The sequence below is a fragment of the Balaenoptera borealis genome, assembly GCF_965194805.1.
Source record: "Balaenoptera borealis genome assembly, chromosome: 2".
NCBI classification, from domain to species: Eukaryota; Metazoa; Chordata; class Mammalia; order Artiodactyla; family Balaenopteridae; genus Balaenoptera; species Balaenoptera borealis.
This window is the reverse complement of record NC_138867.1, coordinates 184,089,745-184,113,283: the sequence shown is the minus strand read 5'-3', so window position 1 is coordinate 184,113,283 and position 23,539 is coordinate 184,089,745. Positions and strand designations below refer to the sequence as shown.

General features: G+C 48.7%; 1 protein-coding gene across 2 annotated transcripts in view; it reads right to left on the bottom strand.

The window, feature by feature from the left end:
* Positions 1-23,539, bottom strand: part of TMPRSS9 (transmembrane serine protease 9) — a 66,349-nt gene that overhangs the window by 20,210 nt on the left and 22,600 nt on the right. For both annotated transcript variants that reach the window (XM_082381758.1, XM_082381759.1), the window contains exons 2-10: positions 18,370-18,536; positions 15,402-15,529; positions 12,129-12,196; positions 11,837-12,016; positions 11,006-11,043; positions 9,092-9,205; positions 7,402-7,573; positions 2,352-2,626; positions 557-693 (exon numbers count right to left, since the gene is read on the bottom strand). In XM_082381758.1, the coding sequence (XP_082237884.1) occupies positions 557-693; positions 2,352-2,626; positions 7,402-7,573; positions 9,092-9,205; positions 11,006-11,043; positions 11,837-12,016; positions 12,129-12,196; positions 15,402-15,529; positions 18,370-18,536 (1,279 nt within the window). The remainder of the gene's footprint in view (positions 1-556; positions 694-2,351; positions 2,627-7,401; positions 7,574-9,091; positions 9,206-11,005; positions 11,044-11,836; positions 12,017-12,128; positions 12,197-15,401; positions 15,530-18,369; positions 18,537-23,539) is intronic.

The window sequence follows — 23,539 nt, the reverse complement described above, 5'->3', positions numbered from 1 at the left end:
ATCTCTAAGACCTCTTTCAATTCTACCACTGGCAGTTAAAAAGCCAACCCAAATAAACAATATCCCCTCCTCTCCTTAGCCCAGCAGACGTTGGGTAATGTCACCAGTGGCTCAGGAACCTCCAATCATCATGCGGCGTCCTCCTGCAGGGCCGCATCTGCCCTCACTCATCCTGTCTTGCTATCCTTTGCCTTCTCCTCACACCCAGCTCACCGTGACTCTTTCATCCTTAAACACAAGCTCTCTCTTACTATTTCCCGCCGTTTTCTCCAGCTTCTGGCTCTGACGTGGCAACCTGAGCACATGTAGCAGGCGCTCCCCACCCACCAGGCCTTAGAAAGGAGAGCAAAGATATAAACTAAAAAGAAAAAGGAAATCCACAGCCATGTGACAAACCAAGCAGAGGAAATCTTGGTGCTGGACCAGCAACAGAAGACTCTGCCTTCCGGGGAGAGGGGAACCTCGGGTGGAAACCTGGGGGCCTTTCCCAGCCACCTCAGGGGCTGGCAAGGCGTTGTCTGGGGCCTCTGGCCTCTTTCCCAGGCGCCGGGCTCACCTGGCAGGAATCCACCTTCCCATCCAGGTAGCCGGCACACAGCATCCTGTCGGTGAGCGAGTGGCCATACAGGCTGGCGCACAGGGCCTGATCCAGCAGCTCCACGGTGGCTTTCTGCAGCATCTCTGGCTTGACCACTGCCCAGGATGGAGAGAGACAAGCAGGGTGAGCACTCCAGGACCCTGGCAGCCACCCCGAGCCAGGAGGCTGAGCTTCTGTTTCCCCAGCTGCGGTGGAGCGGCTGCAGCCCCAGATCAGAAGTGAGCCAGGTCCATCAATGCCCACTGACCACCCTCTCGGCCTGGACAGCTAAGTGGCATCAAAGTTAACACCCCAAGACTAGGCTCCTCACCTCCCCTCCCCAAACCTGCCTGCCCTGAGCTCCCCCTTACCTGCTGGAATCTTTTCTTAGCCCAGCTGTAGCCCCATCTTGGCTAAACATTAAATCAGATTAGGTAGCCTTTTCCTCAAATGCTCCAGGGTGTTCCCCCCCGCCACCCCCCCAGCTCAATCCAAATACCCAAGCTTGGCCCACCTACCCTGGCACCCCAGGCCCTTTGCACATGCCGTTCCGGCTGCCTAGAACGCTTGTCCCTGCAGAATCTGTCCGCCTTCCTCCTCTCATCTCCTATTTTAAATTGCAGTCCCCCCCCAATCCCTGCCTTATTTTTCTCCATTCTGTACGTCACCATCTGACACTTATCTTGTTCATTATCTACTGCCCCCTGGAATTGTTCTGTCTGAGTATGGTAGCCACTGCCCACACGAGGCTATTTAAATGCAGATGGAAATTCATTACAATGAAGTGAAATGTAAAACTCGGCTTCTCAGTAGCACTAGCCCGTGTCATAGGGCTGCTGGCCCCCGTTGTGGATGGCACAGATGTGGCTTGTGTTCACCACTGAGGGAAGTTTTATTGGGAGGCGCTGGTCTGGACCGGGGGCTCCATGTGAACAGGGGTTTCTGTCTGATTTGCTTCCTGCCGGTCCCTGGAGTAGGAAGCATGGTCTTAGCTGAAATGTCACCATCTCAGGCCCTTTCCTAAAGCTGTCCCCGCCCCCAACTCATTTTTCCTACTGGTCTCCTTCCCAGCATTTATCACCATCAGGTTACAGTCGATATGAGGCAGTTCTGTTCTATCAAATTACCCAAACACTGAATCAGTGAACACTGCCCCACTGCTCCGGGGGATACACAGGGTCAGGTTCCTGAGAGCCTCTGGTCACAGCCGACCCATACGTACGTAACCTCATGATGGTACGTGTGTTTCTGCTTAAAGACACTTCACTTAACATACATTGTTGACGCGTTAACACTGAGCTCACAGCCCACAGCGCTGTAACTCTTGCCTGAACGAAGCTCACCTAACACACGTACTTTCTGCCCATAAGGCACATCCCAGCCCTCCTGCACTTAGGACGCTAGCCAGCACTTCAGCTCTACGCTTGGGGCCTGTTTAGATTTTGTGAAACCTGCCACAAAAAGCACAAAAATGCAGAAAAAAAAAGTGGCAGTAAATAGACCACGAAAAGGACACTGGTTTCCAGTCTGAGCTGAACCAAGAGGCAGGGAGGGCATTGCCCAGCTCCACCTCAGCTGGGAACGACTCAAATTGCACATCAGGGAACAATCACAGATTCCCCCCATGAGTATCCGCTTGGGGAGACAAATGAATTTTAGCGAGTAGGCGAATTCGCAAATACAGAATCCGCGGCTAATGAGGCCGGACTGTGTGTTGCTTGCTTGGCTGGGCTTTGCTGGCTGCCTGGAGAGGCTGCGGGGGGTAGGTGCTTACGGAAATCCTCCTTGAGGTAGCCCCAGCCCGAGATCAGACACTTCTTCCTGGGCGGGAAGACGTGCACGGCGGCCGGGAGGCACACGGGCTGCACATGCCTGCTGAAGGGCAGGGGGCCACCCAGCTCGAGCACCGCCACGTCGAAGTCGGCCGTGTCAGAGCTGTAGAAGGGGTGCGTGATGATCTGGGCCACTCGGGCCCGCACCGTGCTGGCCTCCGAGCCGCTGAGGTAGGTGCTGCCCGCGTAAACCACCCACTCGGTGGGGTCTTGGAACCTGCAGGGCAGACAAACCCCCGCTCAGAGGCCCACCGAGGATGGGGCCGGAGGGTGAGGAGGGCGAGGCACTCACCCGGCGGGCAAGTCTTAAGGAGGCGCCCCAAAACTCAGCCATCGAGACTAATAATGATATTTTTGGACTTTCCTGGTTTCGCAGTGATTAAGAATCCGCCTGCCAATGCAGGGGACACGGGTTCGAGCCCTGGGCCGGGAAGATCCCACGTGCCGCGGAGCAACTAAGCCCGTGCGCCACAACTGCTGAAGCCTGCGCGCCTAGAGCCTGTGCTCCGCAACAAGAGAAGCCACCACACTGAGAAGCCCGCACACCGCAATGAAGAGTAGCCCCCGCTCGCCGCAACTAGAGAAAGCCTGTGTGCAGCAGTGAAGACCCAATGCAGCAAATAATGATAATAATATTTTCATGCAACATTGTCAAAAATCAGAATGATCGCAAAAAAACAAAACAAAACCCAAAAAAACACTCAAAACATGGTGCACGAATTATCAGTATTTTAAACAAAGACAGGATCCAACAGGGCTGGGATTAGAATGAGGAGAGTGAGGCCTTGAATATGGATTGGCTACTAGATAATATTGCGTGGCTGTTTTTAATTTTCTTGGGTGTGATAGTGGTATGCGGGTATGCGAGAGACTCTTGTCTATTTGCACAAATGCATGCGGGAGATTCTGAGGCAATGCGTCATGATGTTTTCTACTTAATTTCAAACGGTTTGACAAAGATATATATGTATGAATGTGTGTGTGAATAATTATAGATGCAGATAGATGGAGAGAGTGGGAGAGAAAACGAATACAGTGAAATAGTCGTAACTTTTGAAATCAGATACTGGCATATGGGTTTTTGTTGTCCTATTTTTTTCATATTTTCTACTTAAATATATTCATAATAAAATATTAAGAGAAACAAAATTTATAATGATAAAAAAGCAACTCTTCTTGCCCTGAATGTCACTGCTTATGTGACCTGTGTCCCCCAGACCGTCACTTCCTGGGGCAGGTTTCCCTGGGATTCCCAGCAGGCTGTTCCATTAGTGACCCTGCGGCAATTAGTAGGTAATGGTTTCCCAGGGGAACCCATGCTTCCTGTTGCCCTGTCCCGTCCCCAAGGACTCCTCATGGGAATAACCAAATAGCAATGCCTGGCACTGCCAGAGGCTTCCAGAACCTTCTCCCACCTTTGGTGAGCTCCACTCTGATTGGCCACTCTCATTGTTAAAGATTCTCACCATCCTCAACAACAAAAAACAACCCAATTCAAAACTGGGCAAAGGGACTTCCCTGGTGGCGCAGTGGTTAAGAATCCGCCTGCCAATGCAGGGGACAGGGGTTCAAGCACTGGTCCAGGAAGATCCCACATGCCGCGGAGCAACTAAGCCCGTGCGCCACAACTACTGAGCCTGTGCTCTAGAGCCTGTGAGCCACAACTACTGAAGCCTGCATGCTCTAGGGCCTGCGTGCTGCAACTACTGAAGGCCACGTGCCTAGAGCTTGTGCTCTGTAACAAGAGAAGCCACTGCAATGAGAAGCCTGCGCACTGCAACAAAGAGTAGCCCCCGCTCGCCACAACTAGAGAAAGCCTGCACACAACAATGAAGACACAACACAGCCAAACAAACAAACAAAAAAACTGGGCATTGCTCCCAAGAAGATGGAGCAATGTCACACAAATGTCACACAAATGGCCAATAAGCACATGAAAAGATGCTCAACATCACTAATCATTAGGGAAATGCAAATCAAAGCCACAGTGAGATATTACTGCACACCCATTAGGATGGCTATTATTAAAAACAAACAAAGTAACAAGTAATGGCCAGGATGTGGAGAGACTGGGAGATCGGCCAAGATGGCGGAGTAGAAAGACCCTGAGCTCACCTCCTCTCAGGAGCACAGCCAAATCACAACTACCTGCAGCACCACCATCAGTGAAAAAGACTGGAACCTACCAGAAAAGATCTTCTCCAACTAAAGACAGAGAGAAGGAACCACAACAAAATGAGAAGGAAGGGCAGACTCACGATGTGAACAAATCCCATGCCCCCAGGTGGGGGGATGCACGAACTGGAGAATAATTATGTGGCAGAGGTTCTCCCGCAGGAGCGAGAGTTCTGAGCCCCACGTCAGGCTCCCCAGCCTGGGGGTCCAGCACCGGGAAGAGGGCCCCCCAGAGCATTTGGCTTCGGAGGCCAGCAGAGCTTAACTGCAGGAGCCCCACAGGACTGGGGGAAAGAGAGGCTTTACTCCTAAAGGACACACAGAGAATCCCACGTGCACTGGGACCCGGGGCAGAAGCAGTAATCTGATAGAAGCCTGGACCAAACGTACCTGCTGGTCTCGGAGGGTCTCCTGGGGAGGCAAGGCGCCGGTGGCTGTGGGTCGCCCTGGGGACATAATGTTGGCGGCCGCCATCGTGGCTCTTTAGTGTGGAGACCGGGCCCCACACAATAGCCCACAGGCGCCAGTGGGGACACAGCCCCACCCATCAGCAGACAGGCTGCCCTGAGACCCCCCCTGAGCCCACAGCTGCCCCTAGACACAGCCCTGCCCACCAGAGGGCCTGCGACAACAGAAGGACCCACGCAGCCCTCTTAGAGGGAGCCCCTAGAGCACGTAGCTTGGGTGATGAGCGGGCAGTGCACTGCGGAGATGCACAGGACGCGTCCTACAGAGGCCACTTCTCCAAGGTTGAGAAACGTAACTAACCTACCACACACATAAAAATACAAACAGCAACTTAGACAAAATGAGGTGGCAGAGGAACATGTTCCAGACAAAGGAACAAGATAAAACCCCAGGAGAAGAACTAAGTTGAGGTAGAGATAGGCAACCTACCTGAGAAGGAGTTCAGGGTAGTGATCGTAAAGATTATCATAGAACTCAGGAGAGCAATGGACGCACAGAGTAAGAAGTTAGACATTTTAAACAAAGAGAAAATATAAAGAGCAACCAAACAGAGATGAAGAATACAATAACTGAAAGGAAACATACGGTAGAAGGAATCAAAAGGAGACTAAATGAGGCAGAAGAACAGATCAGTGAGCTGGAAGACAGAGTAGTGGAAATCACTGCCACCAAACAGAAAAAAGAAAAAAAGAATGAAAAGAAATGAGGACAGTTTAACAGACACTAGGACAACATCAATCATGCTAATATTCACATTATAGGGGTCCCAGAAGGAGAAGACAGAGAGAAAGGGCCTGAGAAAATATTTGAAGAGATAACAGCTGAAAACCTCCCTAACTTGGGAAAGGAAACAGTCACCCAAGTCCAGGAAGCAAAGAGGGTCCCATACGGGATTAACCCAAATAGTAACAAACCAACACACATCATAATCAAAAAGACAAAAATTAAACAGAGAATATTAAAAGCAGCAAGGGAGAAGGAACAAATAACATACAAGGGAACTCCTGTAAGACTATCAGGTGACTTTTCAGCAGAAACTCTGCAGGCCAGAAGGGAGTGGCATGATGTATTTAAAGTGATGAAAGGGAAAAGCCTACAACCATGAATACTCTACCCAGCAAGGCTCTCATTCAGATTTGATGGAGAGATCAAAAGCTTTACAGACAAGCAAAAGCTAAAAGAACTCAGCACCACCAAACCAGCTTTACAACAAATGTCAAAGGAACTTCTCAAAGATGTGGAGAAATTGGAACCCTTGTGCACTGCTGGTGGGAATGGAAAATGGGGCAGCCGCTGTGGAAAAGAGGATGGTGTTTCCTCAAAAGGGTAAATACAGAATCACCATATGACCCAGCAATTCCACCTCTGAGTTTATACCCAAAGCAATTGAAAGTAGTGACTCAGATACTTGCACACCCATGTTCACAGCAGCATTTTTCACAACAGCCAAAAGGTGGACACAACCCAAGTGTCCGTCGATGGATGAATGAATAAACACATGTCCATCCACACACTGGAATATTATTTGGCCATAAAAGGGAAAGAAGCAGTGACACACACTACAACGTGCATGAACCTTGAAAACAGGTTAAGTGAAATGTCAGTCACAAAAGGACAAGTACTGTCTGATTCCACTCACAGGATGTCCCTGGGGGGAGTCAGATCCACAGAGACAGGAAGTAGATGGTGGGGGCCAGGGGCTGGGGGAGGGGCTGGGGAGTCAGGGTTTAAAAGGGATAGAGTTTCCGTTTGGGAGGATGAGAAAGTTCTGGAGATGATGGTGGGGATGGTTGCCCAACAATGTGAGTGTGCCTAATGCCACCGAGCTGTGCACTTAAAAATGGTAAATTTATGTTATATATATTTTGCCACAATTTATAAAAATTAATGCATTCAGATTTAACAAAAAGAAAAGAGAGGGAGGGACTTCCCTGGTGGTACAGTGGTTAAGAATCTGCCTTCCAATGCAGGGGACGTGGGTTCGATCCCTGGTCAGGGAACTAAGATCCCACATGCCACGGGGCAACTAAACCCACGCTCCACAACTAGAGAGCCCGCACTCCGCAACAAGGAGCCCGTGCTCCGCAACGAAAGTTCCCGCATGCCGCAACTAAGACCCGACACAGCCAAATAAATAAATAAATAAATAAATAATTTTTAAAAGGGAGAGGGAAGGAAGGAGGGAGGGAGGAAGGGAGGGAGGAAGGGAGGGAGGAAGGAAGGAAGGAAGGAACTAAGTAAGTTCCAAGAGGCTCTGAAGACACCCAGGAAAGGTGGCATTCCCATAGTGGAAGGTAGGTGGGATACAGGGGTGGGGTGGGCTCTGAGCCCTCAGGGACGCGGACTCACTCATTGAAGCAGTGGGCAGCAGACACCAGCCACCTGGCGCCAATGATGGCGGCCCCGCAGAAGTGTTCGTTGTTTTCCCGGAGGCTGACTTGCCAAGGGAACTCCCCCGGGGATGCCTCCACACCGCCCACAATCCTGCCGGCTGTCCTCCAGCCAGGCTGCAAACCACAGTCTGCAAGACAGAGATCACTATCCAGGACCCCAAGAAGGCAGGAGTGTGGCCACGTTCCTGGCACGTCTGTCTGCAGTCTGTTGTCCCCATGGCCCCCGCATTCAAAGAATGCCAGAGATGCCAGCAAACCACCAGAAGCTGGGAGACCACATGGAACAGATCCTCCCTCACGGCCTCAGAAGGAACCAACCCTGCCGACACCTTGATCTTGGACTTCTAGCCTCCAGAGCTGGGAGAGGATACATTTCTGTTGTTTAATCCACTCAGCCTGAGGTCCTTTGATTCAGCAGCTCTAGGACAATCATACCCTAAAGTTAGCTATAAGGATGCTACGTACCTATGTGACCAACCCCCAACACAAACCCTGGACACCAAGCCTTGGCTGAGCTCCCCTGGTTGGAAATACTTTGTGCGTGTTGTCACATACGGTGCTGGGAGAATGAGTTAAGCGCTGTCCACATGACTCCACTGGGAGAGGATAACTGGAAGCTTGCTTGAGCTTGGTCTCTCCTGGACTTTGCACCTTTTGCTTTGCTGATTTTCATCTGTATCCTTTCACTGTAATGAGCTATAACTACGCATATAACAGCTTGACTGAGTTCTGTGACTCCTTCTAGTGAATCACTGAATCTGAAGGAGTCTTGGGGACCCCCCCGACCACACCTGCCAGTTTCAATCAACCTCTATATCATCCTCCACAGCCAGGTACCAGACGCTATGAATGTCTCCCTCACCATGTATTTTGCAAGTTTCAAAATCTTTATATGTCCATCTTTTCATAGGATGCTGTGTCTCTCTGTTTATTTAGTCTGCTTTTATGTCCTTCAGCAATGGTTTGTAATTCTATATAATTATTATCATAGACAGGACACATGTTTATTTTATTTTGTGCTGCTATTAATCAAGAGTGTGATTTTTTCCATTATATCTTCTAACCCGTTATTAATTGTATAAAGCAAAACAAGACCTTTTTTATGTGTTAGTATTTATCTTATCTTCCCTTATTGTTGAACTGTCTTATTTTTCTGATATCCTTTTAGTTAATTTATTGATTCATTTAGATAATCAAATTCAAATTATGATAGTTTTCCTTCTTCCTTTCCAATACTTAAACCACTGTTCTCACCTTACTGCATGGGCTAGCATTGCTAGAAAAATGTTGACTACTCTTACAGCATTTCAGTTGTAATTTTCCCTTGCTCAAATCCTTTTGGTGACTCCCCACTACCTATAGGACAGACCCCCAGTTCCTGGCATTCAAGGCTTCCAACAGTTTGACCTGATTTTTTCTCCTTCTCACCCGAGGGCTCTCCACTCCACACACCCCAAGGTTTCCCTTCTCTGCTTGCTGCTGATGTTTCCTGTCATATCACAGGTGCCCACTCCCTTTCTCTGCCCAGCTCCAGTGAATGCCAGGACCACGTGTCTGTGTGTGAGGGGCACAGTGGGCCAGAGAACCAGCACTTGAACCTGGAAAGGGGACACAGCCCAGAAAACAGGCCAGACAGGCAGACTGACCACAGTGGGCCTCATCGGAGCCATCAGAGCAGTCCGCTGTGTCATCACACTCGGGGTTCACCTTGGTCACACACTGGCTGTTCCCACAGGAAAAGGCATTCCCTGGACAGCGACCTGAGGGCAGACAAGAACCGCGTTCCTGACCTCACTCCATCTCTCCCACCTGCTCTCCACGCGGAAACTCTATAGAGCGTGGAAGGCATCTCTTCTCTGCTTCCTTTTCTCTGAATGTTTCTGAAATAATTTTCTCAGAATTAGTACAGAGATGTAACACATGAGAATGCTAGTCAGCACCGGGGCCAGGGCTATGCAACCTAAGCGTATGTGTGCCACGTATGTACTTTTACATTTCTATCAGCCACGTTTTATTTATTTAAATTTATTTATTTATTTTTTGGCTGCGTTAGGTCTTCGTTGCTGCATGTGGGCTTTCTCTAGTTGCAGCAAGCGGGCGCTAATCTTTGTTGTGGTGCGCGTGCTTCTCATTGCGGTGGCTTCTCTTTTTGCAGAGCACAGGCTCTAGGCGCGCGGGCTTCAGTAGTTGTGGCACGCGGGCTCAGTAGTTGTGGCGCATGGGCTTAGTTGCTCTGTGGCATGTGGGATCATCCTGGACCAGGGATCGAACCCGTGTCCCGTGCATTGGCAGGCGGATTCTTAACCACTGCACCACCAGGGAAGTCCCGCCATGTTTTTAAAAAGTAAGAAATAGGGGGACTTCCCTGGTGGCTCAGTGGATAAGACTCTGAGCTCCCAGTGCAGGGGGCCTGGGTTAAATCCCTGGTCAGGGAACTAGATCCCACATGCATGCCACAACTAAGAGTTCACAAGCCACAACTAAGGAGCCAGTGAGTCACAATTAAGGAGCCCACGTGCCGCAACTAAGGAGCTGGCAAGCCACAACTAAGGAGCCCGCCTGCTGCAACTAAGACCTGGTGCAACCAAATAAATAAATAATTTTTTTTTAACATAAGAAATAGGTGAAATTAATTTTTTTAATTGTAATAAAGTACACATAACATAAAATTTGCCACTGAAGTGTAGGTTCACATTTGGGGCCATTCTCTGGGGGGCCGTCCTGGGCACTGTGGGATGTTGAGAAGCATCCCGGCCCCACTCACTGAATGCCAAGAGCACCCCCCATCATGACAACCACAGATGTCCCCAGACATCACCCTGTGTCCCCTGGGGGGGGCAGGATCACCCCTAGTTGGGGACCATTGATGTAAAGCTAAATAAATGTATCTGTAGATGTGTCATGAGCCGTCTGGGAGGAAAGTCACCAAAATAGTAAAAGCAATGAGATTCCAGGTGATACCTACTCTTTTTTCTTATTTTTCCCCCCAAACTGTTTTTTGTCTTTTCTTTTAATAACAACTTTCCATCACTTAAAACAAAACAAAACAAAACAATAATGCCTTCTCTTAATCATGCTTGGCTCTGAATAATTCAAAGTGCCTCATTTTTAAATCGTTTGCTCACACAGATATACATTCTTTTTCATATTCTTTTCCATTATGGTTTATCACAGGATATTGAATATAGTTCCCTGTGCTATACAGTAGGACCTTGTTTATTCATCCTATATGTAATAATTTGCATCTGCTAACCCAAACTCGCAATACTTCCCTCCCCCACCCCCCTCCCCCTTGGCAACCACACGTCTATTCTCTATGTCCATGAGTCTGTTTATGTTTTGTAGATAGGTTCATTTATGTCATATTTTAGATTCCACATATAAGTGATATCATATGATATTTGTCTTTCTCTGTCTGACTTACTTCATTTAGTATGATAATCTCTAGGTTCATCCATGTTGCTTCAAATGGCATTATTTCATCCTTTGTTATGGCTGAGTAGTATCCCATTGTATATATATATACACCACATCTTCTTTATCCATTCATCAAAACATACCTGATTTTAAGTCTCTTTCTGTCAGCGGCCCCTTCTGGCTTCCTGCAGCAAAACGGAGAAGAGATATAAGCTCATTTAGCGAGCACTGAGGTTCTTTGACAACATCGTATTGCAAAGCAGTGGTCTGCGCTGTCCACCTGGGGTCCACTTAAATTCTGACTTAAATCAGCAAAGATGAAATCAGATGAAATATTCCATTCCTCACGATAAGAGCTCAACAGCCGCATGTGGCAGGTGGCTGCCAGAGTGGATGGCGCCGCCCCAAAACATTTCCATCCCCGCAGAAAGCTCTCTTAGTGCTGGCGAGGTTACTGAGACTCACTGAGTGTGTCAGGAGTGGTGGAGAGGGGACTGTAAATGTCCTGCAGGGCAAGGTCAAGGCAACAATTTTAAAATCTGAGCAGTCTGACCTCATGCCTGGCTCTCAAATCCCAATGCACAGCAATCTTAGAATTTTAGAGCATAACATTTACCCTTATTTCTATACCAGGGGCCAGGTGCCAAATCCGGCCCACCACTTGTTTTTGTAAATAAAGTTTTATTGATACCCAGTGGTGTCCGTTTGTTTATATAGTGTCTTTGCTGCTTTTGTGCTGTAATAGCTGGGTTGAGCCATCTGGACAGAGACCCAATGGGTGGCAAAGATGAAAATATTTATAGGTTGCTGCCCCCTGGTCTAGACCATAGAGGGTAAAGCAACGGGTATATGTTTCCTTGTCACCGAGAGGGGCGATTATGGAAAACCTCAAGTTTAATGCAACTTTCACTCGGCTCCCCTTCCCCAGCATGTCCCTCCGGTCCCTCCCAACGTCGCCCTGTCTCTGGGGCCACTCGCCTGTGAGCTGGGCGGACACGATGGTGCCATAGGGGGCCAGGGGGATGCCGCGGCCCTGCAGCCTCTCTCGGAGTCCCCGCTGCAGCAGCTCCTCCTCCAGGCCCGGGCTCGGTGTCCGCAGGGCCGGCTGCATAAAGTGCAGCCGAAAACGCACCAGGATGCTGGCATTGCCCTCCCTGCAGGGAGGACACTGGCCCTTGAGAGGGAGGGCGCCTCTCGGCTGGAATCTTCTGCAATCTCTCGGGCAACCACCAGGCTTCCTCCACCTCCAAGGAGGCCCCAACTCACCAGTAACTGAGCACCGTGCAGCCCACACAGCTGGCCTCCAACTCCGTCTCCCGAAAGCTGCTGACAAACTACAACGGAAACGACCGTAGCAAATGTGAGACCCTGCGGAGACTCCCTGGGGGGAGAGCTGGGAAGGGGGTGGAAAAGCATCTCCTCTTCAACTCCACGTGTGCGGCCAACTCACAGAACTAAGAGACAGGACAGGCATCTCGAAGTCGTGCCTATGAAAATATAGCTCCGCCAACAGATGATGGAGAAACCCCACGTGGTCCCTCCACACACAGGAACATGACTCAGCCACGAAAAGGGGTGAAGCCCTGACACTCGCTACAACGTGGATGGACCCTGAGACCACGATGCTCAGTGAGAGAAGCCAGACACAGGATACGCAGCGTGTGATTCCACTGATGGGAAACGTCCAGAACAGGCAAATCCACAGACACAGAGAGCAGGTTCATGGTTGTCAGGGGCTGCGGGAGAGGGGGAGGGAGTGACTGCTGATGAGGGCGGGGTTTCCTTTTCGGGTGATGGAAGGTTCTGGAATTAGAGGTGATGGTTGCACAGCTCTGTGAATGTACTAAATGCCACTGAATCAATCACTTTAAAAGTGGATAATTTTAGGGAATTCCCTGGCGGTCCAGTGGTTAGGACTCGGTGCTTTCACTGCCGGGGGCCAGGGTTCAATCCCAGTTTGAGAAACTAAGATCCCACAAGCTACGCAGCGTGGCCAAAAGAAAAAAAATAATAAAGAAAAGGATGATTTCATGTTATGTGAATTTTACATTAAAATAAAAAAATCCCATGGCTGAGCCCACTTTGTGCAAGCAGATGCTACCAGGAAGGTCCTTGTCCTCCACGTGCTGTTAGGGTGACCACTGCCTGCGTCTCCTAGGATTGTCTCGGTTTGGGCACCGAAGGGCCCACATCTCTCCCCTCGGCAGCTCACGTCACCTACACATAGGGTGACCACGTAACCCCGTTTATCTGCTCTCCCAATGTAGTCACTGACAGCGTCCCTGTCCCCTGGCAGAATGTCCTGCTTAGGTGCTAAATCCTACGGTCACCATCCTCGCTCCCTAAACACACATGATGCACGGTCATGCCTGTTCATTCCCCCGTCTAAAACACCCTTAATCCAATTTGCTTCTCTGAACCGCACCCTCTGAGTCCACATCCCCACTGCCCACACCCAGACCTGCACTGTCCTGTAGAACATTCCACAAATTTCCAAAATGTTCTACACCTGCCTCGCCCCATATGGCAGCCGCCGGCCATAGGTAGAAACTGAGCATTTGAAATGTGGCTGGTGCCACAGAGGAACTGATTTTCACATTTTGTTCAGTTTTAGTTAATTCACGCTTCAATTTCAAAACGGATACTTGATTCAGTCACTGGAAAATTCTTAACTATATTTGGAGCATCTTGGGTCTGTAAATGTTACAAATTCTAAATATGGATGGAGTTTTCCCAGTGGAAGCTCAGTATCCACCCTGAGATGTGAGTGTAAAAGACACACCAGGTTTGGGGGGCTTCCCTGGTGATGCAGTGGTTAAGAATCCATCTGCCAATGCAGGGGACACGGGTTCAACAGCTACTGAAGCCTGAGCGCCTAGAGCCTGTGCTCTGCAACGAGAAGCCACCGCAATGAGAAGCCCGCACACTGCAACTAGAGAAAGCCCGCTTGCAGCAACGAAGATACAACGCAGCCAAAAAATAAATAAACTTAAAAAAAAAAAAGACACACCAGGTTTGGAAGCCTCAATACAAAGGAAAGAATGTAAAATATCTCATTAATACCTGCTTTATATAGGTTGATGACATGTTGAAATGATAACATTTTGGATATTCTGGGTTAAATAAAATGTATTATTAAAAATAATCTTACCTGTTTCTTTTTACTTTTTTTTTTAAAAAAGTGGCTACCAGAAAATGTTAAATTACACATGGGGCTTCTGTTACATTTCTGCTGGACCGTGCTGCTTTAAGATACGGGATTGAGATTAGCAATATGGCCCATGTGCTGAATTAGAATCATTGCCTGTTTTTGCACAGATCATGGACAAGAATGGTTTTTACATTTTTAAATGTAAAAAAAAACAAAAGAAAAGTATTTCATGGTGCATGAAAATGGTATGAAATGCAAATTTCAGTGTCCATAAATAAAGGTTTATTGGCACACGGCCACGCCCACTCATCCATGTCATCTATGGCGGCTTTCAGGCTACAACACAAGGCCCAGCAGTCAAGACAGACTCTCTGGCCCCCAAAAGCCAAAAATACTGACCATGTGGCCTTATGGGGAAAGTTTGCTGACTCCTGGTCTAGATGATGGTGACTCCTAATTGTCCCCCTGCTTCTCTCACATCTTATCACACATTTAAAATGAATCCTTACCTTTCCCTTAGGAAAAAATTTTAAACAATGTTTTAAAAGTCACCTACCATAAAAACTCACCTTTTACAAGTATGGGTTTTAGTATATTCACAGAGTTGTACAACCTCATCACAATTTTAAAACATCCTCATGACCCCAAAAGAAGCCCCATTCCCATCAGCAGTCACCCCCATCCTCTCCCCAGCCCCTGACAACGAGGAATCCACTCTCTGTGTCTGTGGATCCTGTTCTGGATGTTTCCCATCAATGGAATCACACACTGTGGGTCCTTCTGTGTCTGGCTTCACTCACTGAGCATCATGTTCTCAAGGTCCGTCCACGTTGTAGTAAGTGTCAGGGCTTCACCCCTTTTCATGACTGAGTGATGCTCCCATGTGTGGAGGGACCACAGTTGTTTATCCATCATCTGTTGATGGACATTTGGGTTGCTTTCACTTTGGGGCTGTTATGAATCACGCTGCCATGAACATTCGTGTACAAGTTTCCGTGTGGACTCATGGTTTTGTTTTTCTGGGGCAGACACCCAGGAGCGGAATTGCTGGGTCAGATAGTAACTCCATTTTTAACCTTTGGAGAAACCGCCAAACTGTTTTCCACAGTGGCTGCCCCTTTTCATATTCCCACCAGCCGCGTAGGAGGGTTCTGATTTCTCTACCGAAATGCAGTTTACAACCTTTCAACGTGGCCTACGGATCCTGCAGCAGTCGGTTCCCATCGAATGCTACCCTTCCCTGCATTCTGGAACGCATCAGCCCTGCCCTGGTCACCCCACGGGGCCCCCTCCCTACCTCAGAGCCTGCCTGGGCCTCCCATTGCTCTGCTGCCTCAGTCAGAGCCCCTGGCTGCCCACTTAACCCCCCTGGCTCCCAGAACCCTCACCAGCGTTTCCAGAGTGGGTGTCAGCGTGCGGTAATAGTCTGAGGTCTCCTGCTGCAAGCTGGGGGCAAACCGGATCCCTCGCAGCTCAGCTGTGTGCTCCACATTGACACCCTGTGTAGAGAGGGAGGCTGCGGACAAGACCAGGGCCCCGTGAGAGCGCCCACCTGCAGGGGCAGGGCTCAGCCAAGCCGGCCTCCAAGGCCCCCCATCACCCTGGGGCGGTCACCCCCAACAAACGGGGGGTGGGCTGACTTCCCGAGGGTTGAGTGATTATTAACAGTGCTCCCTTATCAGCTCTCACCCATCACCCACCCGAAGGCCCCCAGGTACACAAAGCCCCAGGCAACCCCAGGTTTCCTTAAGGGGAGGACTGGATCCTAGCCAAAAATGGCTGAAATGGCCTCAGAAGGAAGACCTTCCCTCGACTTTGGGACAAGTCCCACCTCCTCCCTGGGAAGGGGCACCAAATACCCCAGGGGCACAGCCAGGGGTACCAGGACCCTCGAACCCCGGCCCATGACACCACCCTCTGAATAATACAGTTTGCAACGGTTGTCAAAAGTACACAACAGCAAAGAAGAACAGTCATAAAATGTTGTAAAGAATACAAGCCCTACATGATACATGAAGACACGTGTTTCTAACTGTCGAAAATATGTGAGACTGGCAAAGGGGTCCATCAGTCAAAAATGATCATAATTGCAAAATTAAAAGACTAGAAGTAGGGAGTTCCCTGGTGGTCCAGTGTTTAGAACTCAGCACTTTCACTGCCGGGGCCTGGGTCCAGTCCCCGGTCGGGGAACAAAGATCCCACAATCCATGTGGTATGGCCAGAAAAAAAACAAAAAACTTAAAAAAAATTTTTTTTAATTAAAAAATAGAAGTAGCAGCCACCTACACTGTGAAAGCTGGCTCCCAGCTCTATTTATTTGAATGAATATTCAACCAGCTCGATATTTAGATATTTGTTTATTCAATAGATAGAACAAGTAGTCTAAAGTAATTCTAAAATTGGTTTTTTTTCTCATGCAAGGAACTAAAAAGAAAGAAAACAAGAACCCTGCTGTGTAGACCCACGTGCTTATGTTCTGGGCCCCAAATAAGCCTCACACTTTCCCTCTGAAATAACCATGGGCTCCCAGGCAACTGGAGAAACAGCCCAGCAAGGGCCTGTGTAAAATTTTATACTTCCGAATAAAATTCTGAGCTGTCTGGGAAGGGGACAAATTTGAATTGTAATTTAAAAGTTGTTTTTAAATTTTAAGTGCTTCTTAGAGCCTTCCTCAGTTTCAGAGGTCCTGCTGGAGATTTTATCTACCTGTTATCCCAAAATGTAGCTGTGCTTCTAGACTGGAGGTGTGCAACTGTCCCCTGTCTCTCCCTAGCGTGAGGACATATGGACACACGGACACACGGACACACAACACACCCACCCACCCCACACACACAGAGCCCAATTTTCATGCACTTCACCCCACAGCCACTAGGGGGCCTCTGTCAGCCGTGCCAGGCTCTGAGTTATTCCAGATATTCACAAACATATATATATATTTAAATATATTATATACAATATATATCTTAAATATATTTTAAAAAATACATTTAAAAAATATATACATAAATATATATTTAATATATAAATATATATATATATATATCCCACATTGGATCACCAACTTATTATTTTGCCACGTGACAGCATTTTCCCCCCAAACTGCCAGTTACCATCATCATGTCAAGGACGAAAGGTGACCTTTACATCCCCACACAGAACTAGCAAGCTCATCTCAGAAAGAGCCCGGTCCAGAGCAGAGCTGCCCAGCAGAACTTCCCCTGATGATGGAAGGTTCTAGATCTGAGCATCCCCTGCAGGAGCCACGAGCTACTCGTGAAATGTGGCTGGTGGGGACGGAGGAACTGGATTTTACCTGTTATTTAATTTAAGCTGATTCAGTCTAAACAGCGCTGGGGCTCAGGGCTACCACGTCGAGGTGTGGGACAGCCCTGGAATTCTGTGCAGGAGGCAGGGCTCTGTGGACCCTTCCACTGACATAAAAAGACCTTCCTTTGTGTGTTTTTATAACTCAGCCTCACAGCATTCACCACAGGTCATCATTTCATATGTTTCATTGTAAATAATATGAATGTACATTAGAAGCAAATATGAAGTGGGAGCCACTTTTGACTGTGGGAGGTGGGAAAGTCAACGACTGCTCACTTATACTTTTGGGGACTTTTCAAATTTCTCAAGGGTTTTTATTTTTATAAATTTATTTATTTTTTATTTTTATTTTGGTTGCGTTGGGTCTTCGTCGTTGTACGCGGGCTTTCTCTAGTTGCGGCGAGCGGGGGCTACTCTTCGTTGCAGTGTGAGGGTTTCTCATTGCGGTGGCTTCTCTTGTTGCAGAGCATGGGCTCTAGGCAGGCGGGCTTCAGTAGTTGTGGTGCGTGGGCTCAGTAGTTGTGGCGCACGGGCTTAGTTGCTCCGCGGCATGTGGGATCTTCCTGGGCCAGGGCTCGAACCCGTGTCCCTTGCATTGGCAGGCGGATTCTTAACCACTGTGCCATCAGGGAAGCCCCTCTCAAGGGTTTTTAAAACGTTCATTTCCCTACTGGTCTCCATTTCACCCTGGTTGTGAATCTTCATTAAGCAACTAAGACCCAGCGCAACCAAATAAAAAATAAATAAATATTAAAAAAACCAAAATCAAACACATGGTATTAAAAAAAAAAAGAACCCCACTGGTGGGAAACCTGAAATTTGCAGGTATTGCCTCGACACCCAGGCACCCACCGCCTAGCCCAGAACTAAGTGCAGCCATACTCAGCACCCGGTCCCATCACCTTGCTGTTGGGTGGCCTCTGTGTACTGCTCAGCTCTTTGCTTTGGGACACTTTTGAGCCACTCCCAGGCGTCTTAGTGCAAGCTGCCTGCTGTGTGGACCCGTGCAAGTCCGTGGCCACTCACCCACGAGGACTCCCAGGGTGACCATGACGATGCTGGTGGCCACCATGGCCGAGAGGGTTGCTCGGCAGCGTGCGGCATCTGTAGCCTGGATGTCCGTGGTTGCCCTGGGCACCAGCTGTAAGTCACCGGCGGTGGGCTCCATGGCTCCCAGACGTGGGGACGACAACCTGGAAGCCAGCAGAAAACAGACAGAAAGAGGAGGTCAGAGCTGGGGGCGTTTCTCTTTCCCTAAGCAAGGGTCTTCCTTGTGCAGACGTGACAGCCATCAACAGTGCCCTAGGCATCGGGGGCTCCACGCAAAACATAAAAACGGATTCAACGTGATTGCTGGCTGGGCTGGCAGACGCGGGATCCCCATGGGGCCCTTGCTGGGAAGAGTATGTATGAGTTTCCTGCAGTTGCTGTAACAAATGACGACAAACCAGTGGCTTAAAGGAACACAGATTTATTATCTTATGGTTCTGGAGGTCAGAGGTCTAAATACTAGAAGGCTGTGTTCCTTCCGGAAGCGGCCGTCTGCAAGCCAGGAAGGTAGCTCCCACCAGAAACCAACACTGCCGACACCTTGATCTTGGACCTCCAGCCTCCAGAAGTGGGAGAGAAAAAATGTCTGTTGTTTAAGCTGCCCCGTCTATGATATTTGTTCTGGCAGCTTGAGGTGACTGAGACAATTGCACAGAGTCCCCACATACCTCACACCCAGCATCCCTAATATAAAGTCTGGTACATGTGTCACAATTAATTAACCAATTTTTTTTTTTTTTTGGCCGCACGGCATGCAGGATCTTAGTTCCCCGACCAGAGATCGAACCCGCGTCCCCCTGCAGTGGAAGCTTGGAGTCTTAACCACTGGGCCGCCAGGGAAGTCCCTTAACGAACCAATATTGATACACTGTTACTAACCAAAGTCCACAGTGTATTCAGATTTCCTCAGTTTCCCCCTAATTTCCTCTTCTGTCGCAGGACCCCATCCAGGATCCCATGTGACAGTCATCACGTGTCCTTGTGACCTCTCTGGGCTATGATGGTTTCTCAGACTTTGTGATGCCCTGGGTAGTCTTGATATTTTGCGGAATGTCCCTCTTTGGGGGTCTGTCTCGTGTTTCTCTCACGGTGAGAGTGGGGTGAAGTGGGGGTTGTCCGGTAGACAACCCCCCCGCCAGGCCCCACCGTCCACCCCTCCATCTCTGCTCATGGGGTGGCTGGAGCAGCCCCTCCACTCTTGGTCTGGGTGAATGTCTCCTCCTTCAGGAAGCCCTCCTGACCTCTTCCACCCCCAGCTACAGACCGCCCTCTGTCACATTCAGGGAGTATCCTCTCTGCAACCAGCTCTTCCCTGAGATTCCACAACCATCCATCCCCCTGGAAAATCCTCATCGCAAAAGACTCACAAGACACTCAGATATTTGTTGAACGAATACGGCTTGTGGAATAGTCACCTGCATTGGGTTTTGGTTTCCCAGGTGTGCCCAGTCAGTTGACAGAACACAATCAGACCGTTTTCTAAATGCATTGTGGTTGGTAACACAGTCCCAGGGTGTACTGACCTCATCTTTTTTTTATTTTGGTCAGATCTCAACTTGATCTTTATTATTTTTTATTTATTTATTTTTTATTTATTTTTGGCTGCGTTGGGTCTTCGTTGCTGCACACAGGCTTTCTCTAGCTGAGGTGAGAGTGGGCTTCTCACTGCAGTGGCTTCTCTTGTTGCGGAGCATGGGCTCTAGGCGCTTGGGCTTCATAAGTTGTGGCACGGGGGCTCAGTAGTTGTGGCTCGTGGGCTCTAGAGACCAGGCTCAGTAGTTGTGGCGCATGGGCTTAGTTGCTCTGAGGCATGTGGCATCTTCCCTGACCAGGGCTTGAACCCGTGTCCCCTGCATTGGCAGGCGGATTCTTTTTTTTTTTTTTTTTTTTGGCTGTGTTGGGTCTTTGTTTCTGTGCGAGGGCTTTCTCAAGTTGTGGCGAGCGGGGGCCACTCTTCATCGCGGTGCGCGGGCCTCTCACTATCGCGGCCTCTCTTGTTACGGAGCACAGGCTCCAGACGCGCAGGCTCAGTAATTGTGGCTCACGGGCCCAGCTGCTCCGCGGCATGTGGGATCTTCCCAGACCAGGGCTCGAACCCGTGTCCCCTGCATTGGCAGGCAGACTCTCAACCACTGCGCCACCAGGGAAGCCCGGCAGGCGGATTCTTAACCACTGCACCACCAGGGAAGTCCTGACCTCATCTTAAAGGTAAATGTCTAGTCCAGGGTTGGCTGGCCTCACACCTTGTTTTTATAAATAAAGTTTTATTGAAACACAGATATGTCCATTCGATGACATCAGTGGTTCCTAACTGGGAGCAATTTTGCCCCCAATGGTGACACATGGTGATGTCTGGAGACATTTTGGGTTACGGCGACTGGGGGTGCCCCCAGCATTTGATGGGTGGGGACCAGAGATGCTGCTCAACACCCACAGTGCCCAGGACGGCCCCACACAGAGAAAGATCCAGCCCAAGATATCAGTGGTGCTGAGTCTGAGAAATCGAGAGGTATATATTATCTTTGGCTGCCTTCGTGATGCAATGGTGGAGTTGGGTGGTCAAGACAGAGACTGATCTGGCCTGCAAAGCTGAGCGTATTTACTCTCTGGCCCTTTAGAAACATTCGCCCATCCTACATAAGGCCATCCCCAGCTGATGATTCATCACTAATGCTTTGATGCGGAAGAGGATTTGCAAATATGAACGTCAGAGTTTGCCCTGGTGTCACAATGCAGGTGCTCTCAGAGCAGCCTTCTCCTTCTGCTGGCGGCTCACTCTCTTTGGGGTGGTGGATTCACCCCAGGGTGGCCCACAAAATACTGCACCGTGGTAAACTGGCCCACTAAGCACAACCTGAGAGCTCGTCAGCCCCGAGAGATGGAAGGAACGCCATGGCAGACAGAATCCAAGATGGCGGCCATGACCTGAGGCCCTCAGTCCTGCAACCACAAGGAACTGAATTCTGTCCACAACCCTGTGAGCTGGGAAGTGGATCCTTCTCTAGTTGAGACTTTGGATGAGACGGCAGCCTCGACTGACACCTTGATTGCAGTCTTGTGGGAGACCCTGAGCAGCAGACCCAGTGAAGCCGTGCCCAGACTCCTGACCCACAGACACCAAGAGGTAATAGGTGTGTGTTGATTTAAGCCACTAAGTGTGTGGTAATATTGTTTTGTGGCATAGAAAGTAAATACAATGCCACTTCACCCATTAAATGCTACTTGAAAGTCAACTGTTGGGTTCGTTTTTATGAGTCTGAAAATTTTGAGCATTACGCTGATTCTCCGTCGTAACAGTTAACTCTATTTCTTTGTTTTTTAATCTCTTATTAGGGAGGATGCAGGGTAAGAATAGCTGTGTGATCTAACAACTCTGGCATCCAGCTTCCTCCTCTGTCAAATGGGCAGAATGTAATGCCTGCCGTCTGGTTGATTTTTCCTCTCCACGATCCAGGATCTCAGGATCTCAGTTCCAAGAAGCAGGCTGAGCTCTGGCACTTTTGCCTCTGAAACTTCTCTGGGTCAAGAGCCAACAAATTCACTTCAGGCTGTTGATTTCTGCTACTTGCTACTAAAAGAGCCTTGAATGTGTTAAGCCATCCCCAGCCCCCTGCTGGATAATTCTCTTCCATTCATGAGACTTGAACAGACCTTTACTCCAAACCCAGCACGTTCTCAGACTGCAGAGAAGCTTTTTTCTCCAGAGGGGATGAATCACCTTTACATCTCTGTAGAGGTGGATCTCATTACCACCCCTCTGCCTCTGCTCCCCACGGGATGCTGGTCCAGCGTGGGCGGAGAATGATTCATACCTGGCCTCTGACACACTCTTCCCCATTTGAACACCACAGAGAAGGAAGTGGGGGGACAATCCCATTCTATTTCCCTTGACAGGGCTCCATGAAGGTGCCCACTCGGCCAGGTGCTTCTCTGGAGGGAGTAGAGCTGTTCTTGAGGCCTGTACAGATGAACGGCAGGCCTGGGTGTCAGATAAAATACAGTCAAACCTTCTGGTAACTGACTATACTGCCGAACTGAATGAATAAGCATTTTCAGAACTCTAATGGAAAACTGATGAATTCATAAAAGTGCTAACAAAAGATCAAGATAAAAAAAATTTAATTACATGGGACTGAGTGAACTGATGAGGATGATTATAATTTTTGTGACTTTCTGTTTGAATTAAAAAAAAAAATCCCACAAGGACTCAGAGTCAAAAAATATACAAATCAATTATCACTGCAAAGTAAAGGAGCTGTTACAGTGGAGGATTACTGGACTCAATGTCAATATTATGACATAGTATGAGTGTGTTTCGTGTTTGGTAATTGCAATCATTGTTGCTTTTGTTGTGGTCATCCATTTACAAAAAAAAAAAAAAACAGTCAAACTTGAATTTCAGATTGACAAGACATAAACAACCCTGTGATGGTTGATTTTGTGTGTCCATGGAGCTAGGCCATGGTGCTGGTTTCTGGTCAAACATGATTCTAGATGTTGCTGTGAAGATGTAATGAACATTTAATTAGTTGAGTTGAGTAAAGCAGATAAGCCTCTGTAGTGTGGGTGGGCCATATCTAGTCAGTTGAAGGCCTTAAGAGAAAAGACCAAGGTTCCCTCCCCAAAAGAGAGAATTCTGCCTCCAGACAGCCTTTGAACTTGAGCTGCAACTTTTCCCTGGGTCTCCAGCCTGCCCTGCAGATTTCAGGTTTGCCAGCTCCCATGACTGTGAGCCAATTCCTGTCTCTCTGTCTGTCTCTCTGTGTGCATCTCTCTCTCCATTCTATTGGTTCTATTTCTCTGGAGAACCATGACTCATACAGTTGCTAATATGTCTTGTGCAAAATTTGGGACATACTTGTACTAAGAAAAAGAAAAGTATTTGTTGTTTGCCTGAAATTCAAATTTATCTGAATGTGCTGTATGCTTATTGTTATACCTGGGGCCCAGCCAGAATGTCCCATCCTATCAAGGTAACATGTCTCTGCTGGGAATAGCCACTCTGTGCCTCACTGCCACCGTCCAGAGTCAGCGAAAAAGGGGAGCTGTGCCGGGGTGGAGGGGGGGCGAGGCTGTACAACACTTACCCCTTTATTCTTACACTTGAGCTAAATTGCCTTCCGAGGAGCCAGAGAATCTCTAAGAA